We start from the raw sequence: 26,265 nt of genomic DNA on the forward strand, positions 1-26,265 counted from the left end.
GGTGTGTCTGTCTGAAATGAAACACCTTATTACTCGATACAGCGAACGAGCGAGTGAGTGCATGAAACGGGAGCGAACAAACAACAGAAAAAAGCAGGAGAGAAGTTGTAACAATTATGGCATGCTTTAGACATTGTTTTACATCGTGTTTTGTGAGTTATGATTTGATTTTATTATTCATTTTTTTCGACTTTTTTTTCAGCTCGTTTGCATGCGATTTGCATGCAATTATTTGCATAACTCTCGAGAATTTTCGAGGGAGCCCACAACAAAGCTAAAAAATATTTAATTTTGATTGCAAACAGCGACCAGAATGAGCAACGTTGAAGAAAAAAGCTACCATTTATGATTTTTTTTGTTGTCTCGCTGCTGCAACAACAACATTTTCATGCTCGTGAAATCACTTTCCTTCGACGGACATTTTATCGTTTTGCTTTTTTGCGCCACATGATATTCTGCATAAGCCATTTGTTTTATGGCTCAGCTGCTTGTTTGGTTTGAACATCATGTCGTTGGCGAAGGATAGACATGCAATATCCGATGACTTTTTGCATGATGAGGTTATTGATCGACGGAAAGGTTATTAAATATTCTGGCGTTTGTTTTTTTGTATATTTTTTTGTGATATTTTGTAACAAACAGTTTGTTCATGAAAAATATTGACAGAAAAGATTTTCAATTTGGCAATTTTTTGATTACGGAGAAGCTTTTGATATCAAATTGAATTTTTTTTATAAATTTTAAGATTTAAGGCAACGCCTTTTATTTTAGAAAATATCAAAACTTGCATATTTATTAAAAATAAGATATTTTTAAGCATTTTATTACATCAAGACTCGAAAAAGAGAAGTGAGTTGAGTTTTAAAACTTGTTGCCTTATATTGATACAATTTATTTTACAAAAAAGTCGTTGCCTTATAATTATTTCACTTAATTTAGTATGATTTTTAACTACTTCTTAAAAAAAGATTCACACTGTGAATAAAATTTGTTGGTAATTTGTTCAATTTTACTGTTCTTAATGAAAATTCTAAGCCTATTTTAATAAAATTAAGGCAACGCCTTTTTACCTTTTTATTAAAAACCTCTAAATTTATTTCATATAGAAGTTTTTGTAATTCAAAATATCATTTATTGTAACAGTTAAGTAAGCTCGTCAATTTCAAAGTTAATAAGAATGTCTCACTCAAAAATCGATTAACAAAAATAAGGCGTCGCCTTAAATTTTTATCAAAGTATTTGAAAACTTTTCGATTTTTCTACACCATCAAACACATTTCTACTGCCAGCCTGTCTAAAGTTGTGTACTTTTGACTTCAAAAAAATGTCAATTTCGATGTTTTTATTCCCCAAAGGTCTCAACAGCACACACAAAACACTTCAAATCGAATGAAAATTATATTTATCGAAAATGGCATCATCGACCAGCCAGCTAGCCAGCATGTGTTTCTGAAGGATATTACCATAAATATTGCACAAAAGATTTGCATCCAATACATATTTTTATCCTCAATGATCATCGGCATCATCATCGGATGGCCAGACATGAGTTCAGCTAAGCTCACAAGGATATAGAAACAACACGAGAGAACAGTTTTTATGTTTATCTTTCGGATTTCATGTGCAACGCATTTGCAAATATTTTTTTCCTGTTTTTTTTTGCAATGCATCCCAAATGTCCGCTTTCTTGTTTTGTTTTTATTCATAAAAAATATAAAAAAAAATAAAAATAGGAAAAAGTGAACAGTGGGATAAAAATAGGATGGAAATGTTGCGAGACGACGGCGAATATCAATATTTTTTTTTTCTGTCTGGAGCGGAAGTGAATGAACAACTTTGTTAATTTAATGGACTTTTGTCGAGTCTCTAGAGTTTTATGAGTCGTTTGAGCAAACAAAAGTCCTGCCCAGAGACCATTTTCACACCTTGGGTGATAATTTTAAAGCTGAAGCGACATGCAGATGACACTGTGTCGGATATGAACTAACGACGAATGTTGAGATTAAACGTTAGCAATAAATTCAGTAGCAAAAAAAAATGACTTGATACTGTCATTGCCGGTTACTCGGTGAATTTGAAACGAGCAAAGGGCGATAAATTTCACTGAAAAATATCAACAAGGGCAATAAACATTCATAATTTATGTATGGAAATGTTTGTTGGTCATGACTTTTTCCAAGAATTCCAGAAAAAATGGAATCGCGGAAAAAAAAGTAGGTTTGATGTAACTTGCACGTGCTTTATACTATGTGACTTCATTTCGTTCAGCCTTACACGAGAGAGATGATGACGACTGACTTTGTGTTATCTTTTCATCAATTTAATGGAAAAGCAAAGATATCACAAAAGCTACGTACGAGAGAGAGAAAGAGACACATGAAGGTAGAAAAATAATATTGAAATTTGCTCGGGAAATGTAATTGCATGCTAGAAGCATCCAAAACGAGGCATGGAAAACATTTTGCTGAAGTGATTGCATTTTTACGTGTCTTTCTCCGCATGTTGATGATGAGGATGATGACAACGACGACGACGAAATATGCAAAAATATCTCGCAGGGAGAAAATATACACTAAAAACTGTCTTATTTGCATTAGATTTTCAATCAATTCTAGAACAACTCAATTCCTTTCTCTCGCATTTCTACATGTGGCAAAAGTGTTTTGATTATTTTTTTTCTTGTCTGCCTTCGTCTTCGACTGACTGAATGATTGAATCAATGGGAGAAAGAAGCGAAGAGATTTTCTTTTTCCCATAAGACGGAGTTTGCATCAATTTGCATGAGAGCTTGAGTAAATATTTTTGTGCGAATGTGATAGAGTTTTTTCTATGTAATTTAAGCTTTTAGATGCGTTTTACAGGAAAAACAAGTTTTTTCTCATGAGACAAGATTTCGATGACTCAATAAGGAACAGGAACTATAGAGGATATATTTGAAAATTTTTTAATTTAAGTAAAATTATTTAAAATAATTCGATCACGCAACGACACGTCAAAATTATTTCCAAAGGTACAAGGCTCTGAGAGCACATGAAGAGCTAACGCAAACTCAGAAATCGTTTTAACGAGGCTCTTTCCAAGATTTCTAAACTTTTGGGTCTCATTAACTCCAATAATTTTATGATTAATTGTTTATACTGAACCTCTAACAGTTTCTGACTTTGTTTTACATAAAACTGCTTCTCCAAAGTTTATCAGCCATTGAGTTTTCATCACATCATCAGCTACTCCATTTATAGCCAAAGATCTTTAAATCATTTTTTTTTAAAAATAGGTACAACTTCCTATATAACGAATTGGTTTGTGTTCACAAAATTCGTTATATAGCAACATAGCACCTATTCTATAACTGGATTTTTTATCCCAGTGCATATTTTATGTTTTTAAAATATTTGTCCCAATGCACATTCAAGATTTTTGACTCAAAGCGAATTTAAAAGCTTTGACCCAAGATCAAAATATTCTAATGTACAACTGCATTTTTCATCCCAGTGCATATTTTAACTTTTTGAAGTATTATACACTCGATATTTGCCCCAGTTAACATTTTAAAATATTTATCCCAATGCACATTTAAGATTTTTGACCCAATTCAAATTTAAAAACTTTGACCCAATGTAAATTCATTATTTTTGCCCCATTTGACATTTTAATTGAATTGGCCCAATGCATAATAAAAAATTTTCACCCAAAAAACATTTAAAAATTTTGCCCCAGTTGACATTTTTAAATTTTCAATCCAATTCACTTTAAATACCTTTGTCCCAATGCACATTTTTGGTATCTAACCCTCCTTAAATCGTAGAATTCGTTATATTAGTTACCTCTTATTTCGCTAAATGGGGATTCGTTATATAGCAACTTCGTTAAATGGGAAATTGTACGTACATCACGATGATTCACTGAAGGACTTGTTGACATTTCAAAGGACATAAAAACACAACTGACCAATTCTTTACTGCGCCTCAAAAAAAAATATAAATAATTTCATCCCAAATTAAATTTCATTGAACCCAAAATGGCTTTTACTGCAACTCCAGCACTTTTATTGTTAAAACAATATTGTTACGTTACAATTGCGGCTTTTGTTCAATTGTACGCTAAGGAAAAACACAAATAATCCAATAAATTTTAAAATGGCACAAAATGTCATAAATTGCAAAACAAATAATAAAAATGACACGAGTCGTAGAATTTTTGTTAACGTAATGCGATTGGAACTGTTCCACTAAAATTCCGAACGTTTGACGAAGGGTTCAGCAAGAAAGCACATAAAAATCCCCGAGAAATGCACAAATATTTTATTTATTACATTTTCGGCATAATGTGCACGTCGTTCGTTCGTAGATCAGACAACAACGAAAAACTGCTTACATTGCATTCTAAGTTGGAACACACATAATTTAAGTGGCGAACAAAAGAAAAGCGCAGCACGTAACTTTCCTCGAGTTTCGAGTCACGTTTTGTGTGTTTTTCTCATTATGACGATTATTTTGTAGTTCATTTTCGGAGCTTATTTACAATCTCACGGCATATGAAAATGTGTCGAAAGTAAGCTCTTTTACAACAAAAGCATAGAAAAAAATTTCTCACAAAAATATTTTAATGCATGACTGCATTTTGTGTGTGTGAGCGATGAAATGTTATTTAAATCCCACTGCACTCCAGTTTAAGTACGAAATGCTTGTTTTAAAGCTCCTTCGTTTCGTGAGACAAGACACGAAAATGTTCAAGTGCTTGTACAACCGCAGAGCAATTGCTTGGTTTTTATAGCGAGCGTTTTTCTTGCCATGCCATTGTCGTCATCATCATGAATTTTAAACGATTTTTTGTGTGTCGTTATGCGGCATGGAAGTTGACTTGTAGCAGAATTTGTGAGATTTTTGGCATAATTGTCGAGAATTTTTTTTGAAATTAAGATAGAAGTGGATGTACTTACCATTTTCTATTGTGTTGTCGGTAATCTGGAATTAAAAAGAAAATTTTTGTTAGTTTTGATGTTTAAAATTTTTTTGCTGAACAAGAGAAGTTGAGTTCTAGTGAGTCATGTTAAGTACCATGAGAAAATTTTCGAACAAAAAGTATAAAAAGAGAATGTTTCAGGACTAATGCGTACAGTTCGTTTCAAGTTGCACAACCAGAATGTCTGAGAAAAACTCTTTTATTTGCGATTATTGTCAAAAATCGTTTGAATATAAAAATATCTTAAAGGCACATTTGGAAATTCATCTCAGTGATCTAGTCAAAGATCATCCAGACAGCAGAAAATGCAAACACTTCACGAAATTTATCTTAAAAGAAAATTTGAGAGATCATTATCGACAAAAGCACAAGCCACGAAAATGTGAGGATTGTGGAAAATTTTACTACAATTCTAGAGCATTTTATAATCACAAGAAAACCCACGAGCAACCGAAATTTACTTGTGATCTGTGTGGACACGGGTCTGTGACAAAGCAAAGTTTGGAGACTCACATGAAATCAATTCATTGTCAATCAGTCCCTCGAATTAAATGTAAAATTTGCACTAAGATGATAGTGACACACAAGATGAAAAATCATATTCGACTTACGCATGATAGAAAATTTAATTTCGAATGTGTTGTTTGTAAAAAAGGCTTTCCAGCGGCAAGAAAGCTACGAGAACACCTGGCGTCGAAACACTTACAGCAAGGATATAATTGTTCAATTTGCGATAAAAATTATACGACTGAATTTGGCTTACATTCCCACAAAAAGAATGTTCATGAAAACATAATTATGGGAAAATGCGACAAATGTGGAAAGTCGTTTGGAGGTTTGAGTAACTTCAAAAGACATTTAAAGATTCATGAGCAGAAGCCTTTTAGTTGCAGTTATGACTCATGTTCTAAAACGTTTGAGACTGAAAAAGCGATGAAAAAACATCTTTTGGACCCTCACATCAAGTGTGATCAATGTAATAAACCTTTCTCAACTAAGTATATATTGAAGACGCACATAAAAAAATATCATTAGAAAATATAATTACTTAGTTAATTTTACTAATAATTAAAAATGTACTAAATTTTTATGTTCATAAACTTTGAATTCCAATTAAATTTTTTTTTCATGAAATAAAATTTTACCTCAAAATTGCAATCCAGTGGGAAGTTTAGGCTTTTTTTAAACCCTTAGGCTCTAAAAAACGCCCTTCAAAATTTTATTAACAGTTTTTCAACTTTCTGATGTTTTTTCGAGAAATTTGAAAACTGCTAAGAAAACTTTGAAGGGCTTTTATTTGAGACCCTGAGGATTGTAAAATTATAATAGAAATTAGTTTTCAAATGAAAACCATGAATAAAATTTGAAAACAAGTTTTAAAATTTCAAATACGTACCACTTCCCATTTAACGAAAAATTGTATATGTATTGGGTCGAAAAGCAACGTTTAAAAATGTTAACTGGGGCGAAATTTTTAAATTTAGCATTAAAAATTTTCAAATATGCATTGGGTCAAAAATTTTAAATGTTTATTGGGTCAAAAATTTTAAATGTTAAAATTATGAATTTACATTGGGTCAAAGTTTTTAAATTCGCTTTGGGTCAAAAATCTTAAATGTGCATTGGGATAAATATTTTAAAATGTCAACTGGGGCAAATATCGAGTGTATAATACTTTAAAAAGTTAAAATATGCACTGGGATGAAAAATCCAGTGTTTGTATTTAGATTCCATCATTCCATTCAATATAGCCCACTTTTCAATTAGATTTTTCGTCCCAGTGCATATTTTAAGATTTTAAAGTATTATATACGCCATATTTGTTCCATTTGGCATTTAAATATGATCAACCCAATGCACATTTAAGATTTTTGACCCAATAAACATTTAAAACTTTAAACTAATGCACATTTGATTTGATAAATTTTTTTGCCCCAGTTGACATTTTAATATGATTCTTAAAGGCCTTATTTGGTATCAATTTGCATCTAATTTTTTTTTTTCAAAATTATTTAGGCTCTTATGCTATTACGTTTTATATTTACACTAATTATAGAGCTAACTGAAACTAATTAATTAAAAAAAATATCAAAAAACATTCAATGAACTCAAAAAAATAAACAAAAAAAACTTTTCTTTTCATTATCTCAAAATTTACTTCCATCAGTAAACTTCTCTTTTCTGTCTAACAATAAACTGACATCAAAACCTTTATTTCGTACTTTAGTAACAAACCACAAAGAACGAACGAAAACTTTTCCAAACCTGATCCAAAAAAAAAAACTTTTTGACTTTAAACTTCAGTTCACCACTAACAAAAAAAAAACTAGAGATTTATTACTCTTTTATCACTTTTATTCGTCGAGAACTCGTTTCCCGTCTTCTTATATCCGAAAAATTTTTGCTGCAAAACCTGTTGATCGGCAACGTTGCAACTTAATAAATTCACTTTTTTTTGCGTCTAACCACGTCGTTGTCGGTCGTCTTTTCCTCTAGCTCGAGTATAATTTAATTTCGCCAAAAGAGGAAAAACGGTGAGAGAACGAGAGAGAGACTGAAGTTAAATTATTAGTCGAATTCCTTTTTAGGTTTTTTTTTCATTCCTGCGTTGTTTGTGTGTTGTCGTCGTCGGAGGAATGTACTCGACAAATTATTTTATTGCCACAATGAATAATTATGTCAAGTGGTTAAGATGTTTTTGGTTGCGAAATAAATGAAAAAGGTGCAAAAATGAAGAGACAACGAAAGGAATCGATATTTTCAGGTTGAAAAAATCAAAATTTTCCAATTTTTGTCGCCGCAAGTGTTCCAAACGACCATATTTCACATTTTTTATTTGATTTTATTTGTGCAAAAAATGCCGTCATCATCATAATAACAATAATCGTAATCATAATAACAGCAGGAGGAATGACATGTAATCATCGTCATCGCATAATAAATGCGCGCGAGGATTTCCTCCGTGTTCAAGTTCACGCATGACGAAACAACAATCAAATAGGAAAATAAAGAGAAAACAATTGTAAAAATGTGCGAAAATTGATTCAAAACGCGCGCTACGGAGGAAAAGGTGGGACACCACACACACATAAAAGACGACAATGAATCACATTTACACGCATTTTCTCTTCCGTTTTTTCGTTCTTTTGAGGTATTGCTTTATTGTTGTTGTTGTGTTAAGAAAACCCATAAAACGCATGAAAAGAAATATAAAACAAAAAGTTGAACCGTAAAGACAAACATCGCAATGTTTTTCACGTTGCGACAAGAGAAAATAGCAGAAAAACAAGACGAAAAAAAAAATTGTTAAGTGGCATGAAGAGAAGAAAAAAAAAAATGAGAAAAATTATGGGAAAACAAACAAAATTGATTTTTGTTGACTTAAGAGTTTACTTTTGTTTTCCGAGAATCAATTCGATTGTTATTGGCATTTGTCACGATTCGAATTTTCTTTTTGCTTTGGAGCTTAAAGTGACTTAAGTGGGAGTTTTGTGGTGAAATTGAGACATCAAAAGGTGTTTGAAGTGGGATTTTGGAAGAAAAATGTGAAAAAAATGGAAATAAAAATTTGATTTTTGAGACAAAACTCATGCTGAAATATGTAGTCTTGTAAAAATTATTAATAAAGTTGACAAAAATTTTTTAAAAAAATTTCAAATTTGATGCAAATAAATGTCATTATCTAAATTTTTCTAATTTTAAATTTTTGAAAAATCCGAAACAGTTTTTTAATTAATAAAATTTAGAAAATGACATTTATTTGCATCAAATTTGAAAAAAAAATTAAATAAATAAAAATTAAAAATTAAATAAATAAAAATTTTTAATAAAATTTAATTAAAAAAAATAATAAAAAATTAAAATTAAATTAATTAAATAAAATTTTAATTAATAATTTAATTAATTAATAGATTTTTTAGATTTTAGACAGTTTTTTTTAGATTTTTTATAAAATAAAATTGTAAGATAGAGAGGGTCAATTTTCAAAAAATTAAAAATTTAAAAAAAATTAAATAAATAATATAATTAAAATATTTAAATAAAAATTTTCGAATTATTTATTATTAAAAAATGATAAAAATAAAAAAAATAATTTAAAATATTAAATAAAAATAAAATAATTTTTCTATTTTGACATGTTTTGTATTAATTAATCAATTTTAAAATTTGTAAGAAAAGAAATTTTCAAAAATTAAAATTTGTTAAAAATTATTTTAAAAATATCTTTAAACATACACTGTTTTGAATATTTTGAAAATTCATCCAAAATTCAAATAAGTTTTTAAAATAAATATTTAATGAATATTTTTTCATCCAAAAATTATGCATTTATTAAAAAAATTAAAATATTAAAATTAATAAATTATTTTTAAAATTTTTAAAAAATTTTTGTTTTGAACATAAAAAAATTAAAAAAATGAGCCGAAATTCGACTTTTGTGAAATTTTTAAAATTTGACAAATAATTTTAAATATTTTCATCATTTTAGTTTTAAAAAATATTAAAACAAAATAAAAATATTTAATTAAAAAAAAAAATAATTAAAAATATTTTGATTTTTTACAAATTTTGTATTAATTTATTAAAAGTTAAAAAAAAATTGAATTTAAATATAATTGATTTAAAAAATTTTTAAATTAAATTAATAGAATAAATTAAATATTTTTTTTTATTTTTTTTTCTGTCTTTTATATTTAATTTTTATATTTTCATGAAGAAAAAAAAATTAAAAAAAAATCTTCAATTTAATTCTTTCAATTACTTCCACAGCACAGCAGTCACTACTTAACATTTTTAATTGTTTCGCCATGTCGTCGTCGGTCGACAGCGACTTTGAAAGGTACAAACAAACGATAATTCTTCATTACGGCGACTCGCAATAAAAAAAATCAAGAAAAGGAGCGTCCTGTCTCATAATTCTTCGTTTAATTCACTTTTTATTGTACGAGCCGAGCATTCTTGCTTGACGCGAGAAAACCGCAAGAAAGCACTTTGTTCGTGTCTTTTTCTTAACCACTTTATCTTTTCCGTCTTTTCTTTTCATTATTTTTAATTAACTGTCCTTCACTGATTTTATCCTTTCTTTTTCTCCGTTCGGCTGGCTTTCATGGCTCTATTGTCGGCGGCGGTACCTTTCGCATGGTTTTTTTTTCGTCGTTTTATTGTTTTATTATATTTAATAAATTAAAATTTTTCTCCATTTCTCTTTTTTTATTGTTTTATTTTTTGTTGTGTTTTATTACTTTCAACAACAAACACAACCGAGCAGAATGGAGTTGCTCTTGACTAACACCTTTTTTCATTAAATTTTACGCGTCTTTCTCTTTTAGCAACACCTGAGTCTGAAATTCGCAGCGTGAAACATTTTTTTTTTGTTAAATTACTGAAGGACTGCGAATGAAATGAACAGCAATCGACTCCGACTCGTCTTCCGTTGATTGTTATTTATCACCCTTAAGTAACATTAAAACTTTTTAAAATTTATCCGGTCTTTTCTTCATTTCCGCGTTGCATTAAAAAAAATGGTCTCAACGCAATAAATTTTCATCATGTTCAAACACACATAAAACTCAATCATTATAAATGACATAAAAATGCCGTCACTTTGAAGATTCTCCTCGTTTTTTTTTGGTGACATAACGTTAAAGGGGGCATTCACGTGCGTGGCTGGCGAGGAAAAAGGACAAAAAAAAAAGAATAAAAGAAAGGCACTCGATAGTAACGAGCGATAGAGCGATTTAATGGAAGGAATAAAAAAAAGTCTTTAAGAAAAGAGGAAAAAAAAAGAAAACAGAGGAAAACCATCAAACAAACAAGGGAACATCAGTCTTTTTTGTCGTCGTCGTCGAGGTACGAAGCGCGTCGTCATTGTGCGAAAAAATATTATCGCACTTTTTGCGGATGAAGGATGAAAAGGTATAAGAAAGGGATTATAAGGAAGCCCATTAAAAGGATTTTTAATATTTTACATCGTTTTTTTTTTGCTGCTGTTCCGCATCGAGGGTAGTTCATGAAATTGCTGAATTTGTCAAAAGAGATCAAAATGCTTTTAAATAAAAATGTGGATTTTTTATTGAATTAAGTTATTTTTAAAATGGGATCTTTTAAAAGTCGATAAATGATAAAAATTCATGAAAAAAATAAAATTTTTTTATTAAAAAAAATATTTTTTAATACAAAACAAAATATTTTTTAAAAATTTTTTAAATTGTGAATTTTCATGAAAATAAATTTAAAAATAATTTTTTTTAAATAAATAAATTTAAATAAAAAAAATTAAAATAAAAAATTAAATAAATAAAATTAATTAAATAAATAAATAAAAATAAAATAAAATAAAATAAATAAAAATAAAATCTTTAAATTTATCTAAAATATTTGAAAAAAAAAATAATAAATAATGATAATTTTTAAGAAAATATTTTTTTACAATATTAAAAATATTTCAAAATTTTTTTTTTTGCAATTGCTTTTTTATTTTTTCAAAAATTTTAGAACTTTAAGTAAAAAATTTTATAATTAATTAAATAAAAATAAAAATTTTATTTAAAAAAATATTTAGGCAAATAATTTTCTGAATTTTTTTTAACTTTAAAAATTTTATTGATTAAAAAAATATAAATTTTGTGTTCATTTTAGTCAAAAACGGCTAAAAAAATACAAAAAACAACGGAATTTAAATGTTTTTAAATTTTTTTTTAATTAAAATTTATGTTAATTTAATTTTTATGAAAAAATGATGTTAAAAAAATATTACAAAATTATTAATAAATGATAAATTTTACCTTTTATTACAAAAAATTTACATCCCAGAAAAGGTAATGCAAAAAATAATACTTTTAAATTTTTTTATGATCAATTTCAGCAAAACACGTGGCATTGAAGGTCTTTCACCCACTCGAAGATGCTGAAAAAAACCATCCATTATTCGCTTTCTTCACGAGAATCAATTTGATTTCATTAAAAATTTACACTTGATTAGACGCAACAAAAATATCGATTCCTCTCAATTGCATTTCTCCTCCCTTCAGACTAACTTTCCAGCGGATAATAATGATTCTCGAGTCAATTGTTATTTTTTTTTTCTTTCGTATTTTCACCTTTTCTCATTTTTCACGTGAAACGACGCCGACTTGCACAATCAAAAAGTTAATATTTGCTCATCTTTTATTAAAGTCAACAATAATCTCTCATTCTGTTTTTCTAACGAAATAAAAAAAAAAAAGTTGCAGCTCGGCAAAGTTGAAGTGCACGATGCAAGATTTTTTTTAATGGAAACGAGTACTTTTCTTGTAAAATTGTCTTCCTCTTATCTTTTTATGCTGCTGGATAGTGAGAGTTGTCATTTGCACGGCAAGAGGAAAGAATGAAGAGTCATGAAAGTTTTCTCAAGTCAAACAGTCGTCTAATATTTAATGCATTAGTCAATTTATCCAGGCTGCTGTCTCTCATGACACGGACTTGACTTTTAATGGTTTTCAAATTCAGTCGCGAAAGTTCGTGATGAAAAGTAGGGGAACATCGATTTTTACATGCATCGTTAGTGAGCTTCCGTTATTTCGTGAAAGTCGAGCTTTGTTTCATTTGAGTTGATTTTTGGTGCGATTTTTTGTAAGAATTTCCAAAATTTTCATTAAAATTTTTTTTTTGGAAATTAAAGTTCTGAAGTAATTCTTTAATTGAAAATTGAACAAAAAACGACAAATTTTATGATTAATTATAATTTTTGAGAAAAGTGATTAGTATGAGTCACGTATCAATTTTTCAGTATATAAACTCCGTAGTTTCAGGAAATTAGTATCAAATCATTTTAAACTGCCAAACAATGAACATCGAAAAATTATCCGATAAACTTCAAATTAATTTGTCTTCTGCTGCTGAATTTTTCGAATGGGCAGACTTGGACATTAAAAAAAGAATTATTAAAATGTTCATTAAATCCCTTTCCAATACAGAAATGTTGGAAATTTTTCCTGGAAGTACTCTTGCCCTTATAAGAGAAGTAAGATTAGGTGTTCTGAATGAAGCGAGAGCCAAACAAGAAAATTTAACGAAGCTAAAGAGAGCTGAATAATTAAAAAATAATTATGTTTAAAAAAAATATTTAGTAAGAAATTAAAAATTTGTACTGATAAATTAATTTAAAATAAATAAAAATATTTAATTAAAAAAAATAAGATTTAAAAAAATTAATTTATCTTTAGATTTATTTTTTTAATTTTATTTTAAAATTTAATTTAATAATTAATTTTTGTTAATTAATTTGAATTTTATGATTTATTAAATTTAATTTTAAAATAAATCTAAAGATAAACAAAAATTTTTTTGCCTTTCAAAAAAATTTTAATGCAAATAAAAAATTATTTTTTTCTGTACTTAATAATATTTGATACTACCGTAACGTAGATAATTTTAAGAGAATAAAAAATCTGTCTACTTAACGAAAATTAAAATTTTCTTAACGTTTTAAATTTTAAATTCTCATTTTTGAAAATTTTTGAAATTTTATTTAACTTATTGTAAATGCTTTCATAAATATTAATTTTAAAATTTTCACTTTATTTTGGAAAAAAATTAAAATTTTGAGTTCAAATATTTTTTCAATAAAAATTTTTCAGTAAAAAAATAGAAAAATTGTGTTATTCATCTTAAAATTTTCCTTCTTTTAATTTATCCAAGTTTTTCTGTTTTATTTAAATTTTTATTATTTAATTAAATTATTTATTATTAAATTTTAATTCTTTTATTTATTAACGATTTTTTTTCTTTAGCATTATCTACTTTACGGTACATAATTTTAGAATATTTAATGGGATGCCAATTTAAAGTTGAAAAAATTAAAGGAAATACAAATTTATTTTTTAAATAAATAAATTTGGTACTTCATGCACTATTTTTCGTTAAACAATTTCAAATCTGAACTAAAAACTAAAATTCTCACAAAATTTCGTGAAACAAAACAAACATGCGAACACTTTCGACACACAAGAGTAGGGAATTTTTAATAATAATAACATAATAATTCCCTTATGGTTAACTTCCTCCTTCTTGCTCGAGATCCGGTTCAAAACTTTCTCTTTGAACAAGCCTCGTGTCTACCACCATTTTCCTATTAAATAATTTTAATCATCAAATTCCTGGAATGTATTTGTTCTTTTTACAAGTTTCACATGCCCTCTGTCTGACATGCAATTTATTTCACTCTTTTTTCACTGTGTCATCATTCGACGACGATACGGAACAAAGACATAAAAAAAAGTTTTCCTATCTTCCTCAGAAAAAAGGCAAAAAATATCAAAAATGCCATAAACTGCAGTTGAAAGTTAATTCTCTTCCTTTGCTCTTCTCGTGAATATTTTTTTGTGTGTTTTCTATCTTTTGCCTGAACTTTGCTGCCTTTGCTTGCAAGATACTGCAGACAGAGAAATGAGGTACTAAATGCAGACGACTCTACATGATAAAGGAATTTTTATTCAAAAATAACTTTCTACGGTTTTTTTTGCCAGTCGTCGATGTCGTTGCATGTTGTCTGCTGCTCCCGTGAACTCTGAAGCACTTTTTATCAAGAGGAATAAAATTTCATAAAGCCGGCAAAAATATTCATAAAGTGCATTTTTGCTGTGTGCAACTTGACTTGTGAGCTAGTTGACGAGCAGTGAAAAAAAAAGTTGAGAAAAAAACATGCTAACGGCACTTTGAATGCATTAAAGGATTAAAAGGTTTCCTTAAACGTTTTGAAAATTTCTGCGAAGCATCAAAGACGAGAAAAAAGTGAAGAGCGTCTTTTGTGAATGTTTAAAAAATCGTAAAAGAAGGAAACAGATTTATCTAATCTAATCAGTTTAAGACATTTTTTTAATTCTTTTTTTTATTTCTCAAGAAAAACTTTTAGAATGAAAAAAAAAACAATCCGCTTAAAGATGCTGAAGAATAATTTTAATGAAGTCATAACTAGTAAAGTTTCGTAATTCAATTTTTATTTTCATGATTAATTTTTGTGCTCCTTTCATTGTGTGTGAGTGATAAACAAATGTAAGAAATTATCATCATCATCATCAGCTTCAAGGGAGAAAAATGGAAGAAAACTTTGTTGATTCGCTCTCTGTGTGAATATTTAAAATTAAGTTGCTCCAGAAATGAAATATGAATAGTTTTTCCTCGTTTTTCTCATAATTTGTGATAAACTTTAGATAGATAAAACATTTTTTTACGTGCGCTGCAGCATGGTATATTTTGATAAAGTGCAACGAAGGAAGAAGAAAAAAAATGTTAATTATTACTTTTTGTTTGCAACACAATGACTGAGAGAATGAATTAATTTATGGGAAATATGAGATGAAAATTCGTAATTTTTTTAATAAAAAATTTAAATTTTAGTATTTGAAAGAAAATAACGAAAAAAGTTTGAATAATTTTAAAATTTATGGAAAAGGCACAAAATTTATTAAAAAATTTAATTTGAAAAAAAAATAAAATAATTTTATTTTTTTTTGCTTATAAATAATTAAAATTAAATAAATTTTATTATTTTTTTTGCTTAATTTTTGAATTTAATTTAATTTTAAGTTTTATCAATTATTTTTATTTTTTTTTTTAATTTTGAGATTTTATTTTTTGATATTCAGTTTTGTTTTTTAAAAATTTAATTTCACAAGTACCTAATTAAAAAATTATTTTTTTTTTCATGAAATCTTGTAATTTATTTTTTTTCAATTCAAGAAAATCTTAAAAATAATTTCTTTGGTAATTTATGCAATATTTCAGTAACCGCGAAATTCTCCTTAAAAGTGCATTGAACTCACCTGACTGTTATCTGTGTTGATGAAATACGCAAACGAGCTATCACAAATCCACTGCAGCACGACGACAAACAGTGACGTACTCCACCTCATCTGAAATGACAGAAAAAAAAAATAAATTATACAATTTTTGTTATTTATAGAGACGCTTGTACAAATAACTGAGTTAGTGATAAGAATTTTTTGTGACATTGTGTTCTTGAACCTCACAACGTCTCGACGGGTGACCAAAACGTGACTTGCTAATCAACAGGGACAAGAAATAATATTTTGAGTCAAAAATTAATAATAAAAATTGATTTAATGCTTTTACTTCAAAATTAAAAAAAAATTATTATGACTTAAACTTAAGTAAAAGTCACTTAAGTTTTTCTTAAGTCAAAATATTCTTTTGTCTAAAATCTGAGTTAAAGCTTAAGTTAAAGTAATTAATTTTTGAAGCCCTGCTTTTTATTATGAAATAAAAATTTTAAGTCTTTAAGTTAATTTTAAAGCTTTTCAAAAAAATTTTTTTTGACTTAATCTTAAGTAAAATCCATTAAGTCAAATTAAATTAATATTGAAAGCTTTCAATTTTTGCATTGAATGAAAGTCAACTGCTTAAAAAACTCATTAAATTAATTAATCGAGCCTTAACTTTAAACTTAACTTAAAACTTAAACTTAACCTGAAACTTAAACTTAACTTAAAACTTAAACTTAAAAAATGGTAAAATTTAAACTTAAACTTAAAACTTAACTTTTAAACTTGTCGAAAAATCTCATTTTTAATGAAATTTAAGTCACTTAAAATTAAACTTTAGTCAAAAGTTTTGTCAATTAAAAAATTATATTTTTTCCTCAAAATTTGATCAAAAACCCACAAAAGTTAATTGACTTGCACTTTAAACTTAAGCTTAAGTCAAAAAAAAACATTATATTTTTCAAAAAATTGACTAAAAACTTAATTTTGAACTTATTAAGTCAAATTTTTAATTTTTTTGCTTAAGTTTGAAAAATTAAACTTAAGTTTTTGAATTTTTAATTTTTTTTCAAAAAAAAAAACTGAATATAAAATCTTAAGTTTTTGAATTTTTGATTTTTTTCAACGTTTTAAAGCTTAAGTCAAAATTTTAAAATTGACTTTGACTTTGAAATGACCTTGACTTAACACGACTTAAGATTAAGTCAACTCATAGTCTTAAGTTTCACATCAAAATCCATTAAATAAAAATTTTTAAGCAAAAGTCAAAACTCTTTAACCCTGCAAATCACCCGATTTAATCAAATTAACAACAATGCGGGCCATTCATTCCGAGATTTGTTCCGCAATCATCGAACGAACCCGCTAAATGACGTCATCACTTAACTTTGGAATGTTGTATGCTTATCACATATTACAATTTTCGATATCTCCACACACAAAAAAAAATCTACTTCCAGTCTTTGAACAGATGTTCTTTCTAACGATAATCAACACATATGCGCGCAATTTACATATGACACCAAACGAGACGTTTCTTTGTGTGCGTAAAAAAACCGCGTCTCAGCCAAATCTTGTCGTCGTTGTCTTGTTAGTTTCGTTAAAAACATTGAGCTTGTTGGTTGTCTGGCCACAAAAAAAAATCAAAACACGTGTTTACATATGGAAAAATGCATGAAACGGCAAAGTTTATAGGAACCGGGTTTGGTATCATCGTCACCTGGTCAATAAATGGCTTGATTCATGAAAAGGTTGTGAAGCAAGATTACGTCGATGAGGACGGGAATGTCGAGAATTTTACGTGTTTTCAAGCTTTGGTTGGACTTTTGTGTATAATTTGGTTTCTGATTGCTTTTGGTGAGTTTTTTTTCGTTATCTCCGGTGAACAATGCACTCATAAATCACTTTTTTGCAGCTTGTCACAATATTTTCAAGGAACGCCGTGACACAACGCGTCATATTTTGTACCTGATTTCGTCAGTTTTTTACTTGACCGCTACTTTGTGCACGAATTACGCGCTCAAGTGGATTTCGTATCCCGTGCAAGTGATTGCCAAGTGTGCCAAACCCATTCCAACGCTGATTTTGACGACAATTATCGGCAAGCGGCGTTACAAGTGTCAAAAATACTTCTTTATTGTGCTTATTGTGTGCGGTGTGGGACTTTTTATGTACAATAAAGACAAGAAAACGAATATTTCCGAAGCTGTGTGGTATGGAGAGATCTTACTTTTGGTCAGTTTGTTGCTGGATGGCTTGCGAAGTGGCTTCGAAGAACGAATTCGACACGAAAGTGCTCCTGCCCCGTTTTCCATGATGCTTGCCATTAACGGTTATAGCGCCGTTTTCCTCACAATTAGCGCTTTTGTCACGGGAGACGCCATAAATTTCGTTAAATTCGTCGGAAAGTATCCAGAAGTCTTGTATTTGCTCAGTGGCATGGCTTTCATCAGCGGAATCGGACAAGTTTTCATCTACATGATGTTGTCACACTTTGGCGCGCTTTCATGTTCCGTCGTTACAACAACTCGGAAATTCTTCACGGTGCTCTTTAGTGTCGTCGTTTACGGTCATTTGATATTTTACTACCAATGGATCGGCGTGGCGATGGTTTTCGGTGGATTATTTGCGGATATTTTTTTCGGCGACAACAAAAGTAACAAGGAACGAAGGCAGGAACTGAAAAAACGGGGAGATACTGAACAGGGACAGGACGAGGAAACAAAGGAAATGTATCCGCTTGATGAAAATGGGAAACAAATAACGATAGTAGCTGCTGCCACGACAGACAAAAATAAAAATTTTAAATAAAAGGAGATCAATATTTTTATACTACTTTAAAAAAAAAATGTTTTAAACATCGCCGTCGAACAAGGACCGAGGACACGTTTTAAATTGAATTTGTTCGTTCAAGGTTATTTAAAGTTTTGCCGAATGCAACGACGAATGAATAGCGGCACGTTTTCGGAATAATTTCAGTCGTCACGAAAGCATGAAGAGAAAATCGATACTGAAGTAAAATTAAAGACAAAATGTACGGAAATGCAATGGGAACGTCCAATGTTAAGTGCCACTAATGTTCTGCCAAATTGAAGTTTTTTTTTTATGAAAAGAAGAAAATTTTGCTGCGGGAATTTGAAGAACATTAATTTTTGATTAAAAAAGATCCATTTGCATTTAAGGATTTGAGCAGAAACAATGTAAAATGAGCAAAAAAATGAATTTTTAGGGTTCGAAAAAATATTAAAAGTTATTTTTTTCGGTTTTTAAATTTTGATTATTTTTTTGAGAATTTTTTAAAATAAATTTTATTTTAAATTAATTTATTTAAATTTAAATAATTAATTAATTTAAATTTAATTTTAAATTTTTTATTAAAATTTAATTTTTATTTAATTTTAATTAATTTTTTTAAGCAGAATCAGAAAAAAAATTAATTCGACGTAAAAAAATTTAATAAAAAATTTTAATCAAATTTTTATGTTAATTTTGAGTCGAAAAAAAAAAATTAAATGCCAAGATAGAGTTACAAAAATTCGTATTTTTAAACAAAATTTATTTATTTAATGTATTCATTTATTTAATTTTAAAATATTTTAGAATAATTTTCTAAAATTTAGTCATGAAGAAAATATATATTTTTTTAAATATTTAATTAATTTTTTTTTAAATTATTAAATAATTATTTTTTTTATTTTTAATAATTTATTTAATTTCAAAATTTTTATTTTTATCTAATTTTTTAATTAATATCAGACGAAAATTCAACGTAAAATTTAAGGTCGAAATAAATTTAAATTAATTGTATTTTTTTATTTTAAATTCCAAACGATTTTTTTACAATTATTATTTAATTATTTTTTAATTTTTTTAAATTTTTTAATTATTTCATACATTTTTAATTATTTAAAAAAATTATTGAATTTAAAAAAATTTTTTGTCGAAAAAATGATAAAAATTAACATTTACAGCTCCATTAGTAAAAAATTTCTTAAAATTAAAAAAAGTAACAAAAAATATTTTTTAAAAAAAATTTTTGCTTTACATCCGAACCCTAAAAACATTTCCTTCTCATTCTTTTATTCCTCTCCTTCCACAAAATTCTGGAAAAATTTCCCTAAATTCACAAATTTATTTCGTTCATCATTAGCAACATCCGCCATTCGCAGCCAGAACAAAGAACCAAAAAAAAAGCACAAACACCGTGAAAAAAACTGATGATGCCCTTGTGGCAAGGCCGAACAAACATAAAAATATCATTAAATCAAAAAAAAAAAGAAAAAAACGAGAAAAAATTAGCAGCAGCAAAAACGAAACAAACAAACGCTGAAACAGACAGCAAAGAAAAAAAAACACACGAAGACAAGAAAAATATCGGAATAATGAGGAAGGAAACGGAATAACTTAACATTGTACGAAGCTCCCCCTTTTTGCCGTTTTTTTTGGTTCTGTTTTCGTTTTTATCACGTCCTGCTTATTAGAACGAATACGAGAAAAAAATGACCAGCAACAAAAATAAAGAAAGAAAAATTACGCAACGTCAATACGTGATGCGCGTTCCCTTCTGTAGAGAAAAAAAAGGAGAGAGAAAAAAAAACACAAATCGAGAGCTACATACATGATGATCATCATCATCGTTATATTCATTGCTCATGAATATGAATTTCCTTTGTGTGTCTGCTGCTTAGCCTGAATTATTGATATCCTATTATTTTGCTTCTGGGCATTCAATAAATAATTTGCGGTTGGTGCGTTTTATTTTCTTGTTTCTCATCCTTCGTCTCGGTCTACGACTTTTCGATATGTGTGGTTACTTTTGCATGAAATTTTACTATTTTAGCATTTTTTCGATGGAGTTGCCTGGTTTTTTACGACCGAAAATGTCAATAGCGATAAATATTTAACGCGTTGTCTTCGTCCCACACAGACAAAAACCGAGGAATAATAATAATTAACAACACCTGTCTCCCCTATTCCAGCACGGCGGCGGCGTTACCTTGACATGTCAATCAAATGTTACTGCTAGACAGGCTGTTACTTTGCTCTTATTTTCACATAAAAATTTTATTCGAAAACTTTTAAAGGCTCGCCGCGCACATCATAAAAAGTGTAATTTTTATCGATTTTCATGTTTTTCACGAACTAGAAATAGTAACAAAAACTATGAAAAAAACACGAATGAGAGACAAAAACAGGAAAAAAATTATTAAAAGCGTTCCAATTATAGAAACTTTTTTTTTCGTTCGCGTTATTGATGAAAAAATGTTCGATTGATGACGAGGGATGGCTGGCTCCTACTACCTGTTAAATGTTGTCCAATTATTATTTTTGTGTAGAGTCAACGAGCGATTTTTGTGTTAAAAAAACAGTTGAAAAGGACGAGCGCTTTTTTATTTTATTGGAATTGAACTCAGACAAAGCAATTTTTCGAGGTAATGAATGACTTTTGTGTGATAAATGTTCGTTGCAGGGGAAAAAAGCAATAAACGAATGGCATTATTTATAGTAGGTGATGTCCCTATAGGGGTTTTTCGTGTCATTGCATGTGAGCTTTTTACTGTTGATTTGGAATAATTGTCAAAAAAGTTTAATTTTTGGGGATTAAAATAATGTCAAAAGGTTCTGGGTAAATGTCAGTTGAATAAAATGTTCAATTTATTAACTTTTTTAAAAAAAATTATTTTAAATGATTAAATTTTTTTTTTTAATAATAAAAAAAATAATCGTTAATTTCTACAGACTAAAATTTTTATTTTAAAAAAAATTTTAGTTTTTTTAATTTTTTTACACAAAATTTTAAATTTAAATAATTAAAATTAAATAAATTTATTTTTTATTGAATTTCTGACATATGTCGTTTCAAAAAATAGCAGTTAAAATTTTAAAAATGTCCTTTAATTAAATTAAGGATAAAATTTTAAAGTAAAAAACAAGAGTTTTTAATGAAATTTTGAAAATTTTATTTTTTTTATTTTAATTTTTTATTTTATTTATTTTTTTTTATTTTTTTTTATACAAATTGTCATTTTTAAATTTACCATTAAATATAAAAGGAATAAAATTTAATTTTTTTTTGTTAAAAATTTAGAAATATTTTTAAGTAAAAATTTAAAAACTATTTAATTAAGATTTTGTAAAATTTTTGCTATTTTTTGTGAAAAATTCAAAAAATTTAAAAAATTTTTTCAAAAATTTTACTCAAAAGCTGCAGAAAAAAATTTAATTTATTTAAGAATTTTTATTTGTTTTACTATTTTTTTTTTAAATTTTAGAAAAATTATTAAAAATATTTTTGAGTTAAACTAAAAGAAAAAATTTAAAGTTTTTTGTATTATTTTTTTTTACAAATTTTTATTGAATTTTTATAAATTTAAAAAAATTAAAAAAAAAATGTTTTGAATTTTTCATTATTTTTTAGTCAACTTTAAGATATTTTTTTTTAATTATCAGAATTTCATTATTTTTATTTTTTAAAAATTTGATTTTCAGTAAATTTTAATTAATATGAGTGAAAATTCAACTCCTCAAAGGGTCATTAAAAAAACTCATAAATACTCCTAAAAAAACGCAACAATTTCAACATTATAATAATAATAAAACTTAATATAATAAAAATGAATTGAATGTTGAAAGGCAAAATGAGTACTTCTCACACGACACGCAAACACACACACACACACACTCGAGCTATATTGAAAGGGAGCGACCGACGTATTTATTGCACAATTTATTATATTGATGGCTTAACAATCGACAACTAGACATATTTTTATTTATTTATAGTTATTTTTGTGTTGTTTGTATTTTTTTTGTTGCTGTTTGTCGAGTGTGGTCGTCGATGGTGTTCGACATCGGGCAACGAGACGAGCAAATAATGGCTTTCAAAGGTGAATTGATGTCAATAAATTCTCTGTACGTGTCCATGATAAATGAGAAAAATATTTTTCTCGTATGATTTAATTAGCACTGCAAGGCACATGGCATCGTGTTTCCGTCAATAAATTCATCAATCAGAGAAATTTTTGCCCCAAACCACAAAAAAAATGTTCGTGCAAACATCAATTGCACCGATAAATTTTTACACACAAATCAAATGGAACACATTTAATATCATTAGATTTCATGATATGTACCATCAATTTCCTCCTTTTTTCGTATGTTTTTTTTTGCTCGAGTAACGGTAAGAGCTTTTCCATGTAATTTTCAACCTTGAACAGACATACACACACAGAACATCTTGAATAGTCTCGCAATTCACATCAAAACCAATTTTGATGCCATTGACTTTTATTTCCTCCGTTCATGAAAAAGTCGTCTGACTAACGATTTTTGTCGTCGGTTTACTTTACGGATTAAAAAAGGGGTGAATTTAACTCCTTTTAGGTGTTATTTTAATGCCTTATTTTTAAAAAGGGGTTAAAATAATCCCTAAAGGAATTAATTTAACCTCCTTTGAAGTTGATCATCGGCAGTCCTGAGAAATCAATCCCTTCAGAGGGTTAACTTAGCACCTTAAGATGCTATTTTAGCTCCTTGAGTATTTAAAATAATCTTTTGAAAGGTTAATTTAATCCCTTTTAATATTTCTTAGTTTCAAAAGGGATTAAAATAACCTCTCGAGTCACTCTAAACTAAGGGATTAATTTAACCTCTCAATGGGTAAATTATTCTCTTGAGAGGTTAAATTAATCCCTTGAGAGGTTAATTTAATCCCTTTTGATATTTCTAAGCTTCAAAAGGAGTTAAAATAACCTCTTAAGGGATTTATTCAGTACCTCAAGCAGCTAAAATAGCATCATAAGGGGTTAAAATGTTCTTCAGAAGGGATTATTTTTTAGGGCTGTCGATAAAAACCCTTAAAGGAGGTAAAATTGACTTCTTTAGGGATTAGAAAATTATTTAGGAGGTCAATTTATCACCTTTTGAAGTTATTTTTGCCTTTCAAGGGATTAAAATAACCTCTCAAGTCACTCTCGATGGATTAACTTAACCTCTTAATAGACAAATTTTTCTCTTAAGAGGTTAAATTAATCCATCGAGAGGTTAAATTAATCCCTCGAGAGGTTATTTTAATCCCTTGAGAGACAAAAATAACCTCAAAAGGTGCTAAATTGACGTCTTAAAGAATTTTAATAATACCTAAAGGAGTCAATTTTTACCCCCTTTTATATCGATCATCGACAGTCCTGAAAAATTAATCCCTTCAGGAGGTTAACTTAGACCTTAAGATGCTATTTTAGCTCCTTAAGGAATAAAAATGATCCCCTGAGATGTTAATTTAATCCTTTTTTATATTTTTTAGCTTCAAAAGGAATTAAATAACCTCTTAAGGGATTTTTTCAATACCCCATGGGTCTAAAATAGCATCATAAGAGGTTAAATTAACCTCCTGCATGGGTTAAGAAGGTTAAAAAGGTTAAAGTGACCCCTTGAGGTGTTAGATTAGGCCCTTTTTCAAAAATAAGAGACGAAATCAACTCCTAAAGAAGTTAATATCATCTCTTTTTAATCCATAGACTACGTTTCTTCTCCGATTTCGATCAAATCAATATTTTAATGTTTATTTGACTTTTTTTGCTCGTACATTCTTTTTTATGTCATCATCATATCATCGTGGAAAACATCAAAAACAACAACAATTTCTGTGTTATTACCTTGCTCGTGCTTGTCAACGATGATGATGACGACAGACGACACCGAGCACGACGTTAACTCAAGTGAAGAAGGAATAAAGCATGCAAGCGTTCAAAATAAAAGTATGAAAGTAATAAAAGTCATATTTAGAACACATTCCTCGCATATTTCCTTTCATATCGTGTTATTTTCGCTATCAATGAATGTTATTTCGGTTTTCTTTTTTTTATTATTTCTTGTTGTTGGCTCGTTGTAAGTAGCTCTCGCGATGACGAAACGATGAAATTCATGAGTGATTTACATAAAAATGAAGAGTTTTTTTTCGCAATAAAATAAAATGAAAGGAGAAATAGTTAGGCACGAGTTGTTGTTGTTGTTATTATTGGAATGGAATGTAAATGATGATGAGAAATAATATGAGGGGGAGTTAAATGTGTGTAATTTCCGATTATTATTTAAAAATCGTTAAAAGCAGAAAATTCTCAGAAATTTTGTTGGTATTTCATTTACGAATGTAGGTTAATTAAATATTTTTTTTTCAGATTCTCAGTGGAAAATTTTTCATTTTTAATGGATACGAATACAGAAAATTTTTGTTAAAAGAGAGAAAATTATCATATTTAATTTTTGATGGACATGCAAGGTACTTTGGACTAAAATTTAAATTTTTTTAAGTCTTTTGAAAATATTTTAAAGTCAAAATTTTTACAGATATTAAAATTTTTTAATAAAATCTTGTACGTAAAAAAATTTGTAACTTTAAAAAATTGTGTAAAAAAATTATTTAAAAAAATTATTATTCATAAAAAAATTATTTGGTTAAAATTATTGGTTAAAAAAATTGTCTAAATTTTAAAATTAAAATTAAATTAAATTTAAATTTAAAAAAGTTAAAATCTTTCAATTTTTTTTCTTATTTTTGTTAATTTTTTTATTTTTAAAGGAAAAAGTTGTTATTAAACGTCGATTTTTTTAAAATTATTTTTTACTTGACAATTTTTGTTAAGTTCTTAAATATTTATTAATTTTTTTTACAAAAAAAAAAAAAAAATTAAAAGTCTTAAAAGGACGAAAATTTATCCATCATTAAAAAAATTTAATATAAAAATTATTTTTGTACAAATATCGGTCTGTCTCAATAATTTCCGACAAATTTACAAACTTAATATCAATTTCTGAGTAAAATATTATAAACTTATTTAATTTACATGAGAAAAATTGATTATTTTAATATTTTAACAAGAAAAGCCACAATTTTCATATGAAATAAAAATTTCTTGGAATAGAAAACATGAATTTCAATTAAATTTTTAACATTTATTCAGACAAAAAAAAATCATAGAAAATTCTTTGCCATGAAAAAATTCAAAAAATCTCTATGAATAGACTTAAAAACCCCAAAAAATTATTAAAAAATTAAATTCTGAGAATTAAATTGAAAAAATAAATCCCTCTCATTACAATTTCGTATCAAAAAACATTCAATCCACTCACAATAGCTTCTCAAAACCAATTTTTCATACATTTTATTTATTTTTTTTTCATAACAATTTTTTTGATACAGCCATAAGTACCACTTACCCTTAAAAAAGTACTTTTGTACATTAATAACAGCCATAAAATAATAAAAAAATGTAATAATAACAAAAATCCATAAAAATCGCGTGTATTTTTACAACATTTACATTTCTAACTTAATCCAACCAGAAACAGCGCGTACGTAGGTCGCAAGTAATATATTTATTTATATGAAAGTCTCATTTACAACCACTTGAAATTTATGCCACGCGAAAAAAAATTGAAAAAATATTTTTTTTTATGTGGGGAAAATTGAGTCAAAAAATCGTTAAAACAATTACTTGCTTGAATTTTTTTTTAGGAGGGCTCTGAGGTGTTGAAAAAAATGTCA

At 27.6% G+C, this 26,265-nt stretch overlaps 2 protein-coding genes across 3 annotated transcripts in view; one reads left to right on the forward strand and one right to left on the reverse strand.

The window, feature by feature from the left end:
• The window catches only part of LOC134831570 (CCN family member 2), a 65,331-nt gene that overhangs the window by 18,004 nt on the left and 21,062 nt on the right, over positions 1 to 26,265 (reverse strand). Inside the window, exons 1-3 of one of the 2 annotated variants that reach the window (XM_063845324.1) lie at positions 20,341 to 20,422; positions 15,765 to 15,854; positions 4,940 to 4,964 (exon numbers count right to left, since the gene is read on the reverse strand). In XM_063845324.1, coding sequence (XP_063701394.1) covers positions 4,940 to 4,964; positions 15,765 to 15,854; positions 20,341 to 20,376 — 151 coding nt within the window. In that variant the 5' untranslated portion in view covers positions 20,377 to 20,422. Of the gene's footprint in view, positions 1 to 4,939; positions 4,965 to 15,764; positions 15,855 to 20,340; positions 20,423 to 26,265 lie in introns of those variants that run through there. The other variant, XM_063845325.1, reaches the window with a different exon arrangement.
• LOC134830942 (solute carrier family 35 member B1 homolog) lies at positions 17,197 to 18,928 on the forward strand. Its single transcript, XM_063844560.1, has 2 exons — positions 17,197 to 17,579; positions 17,638 to 18,928. Exons 1-2 carry the CDS (start codon positions 17,393 to 17,395, stop codon positions 18,531 to 18,533), a joined length of 1,083 nt encoding a protein of 360 aa, XP_063700630.1. The 5' UTR covers positions 17,197 to 17,392; the 3' UTR covers positions 18,534 to 18,928.

This window comes from Culicoides brevitarsis, chromosome 2 (assembly GCF_036172545.1).
Source record: "Culicoides brevitarsis isolate CSIRO-B50_1 chromosome 2, AGI_CSIRO_Cbre_v1, whole genome shotgun sequence".
Taxonomy (NCBI): Eukaryota; Metazoa; Arthropoda; class Insecta; order Diptera; family Ceratopogonidae; genus Culicoides; species Culicoides brevitarsis.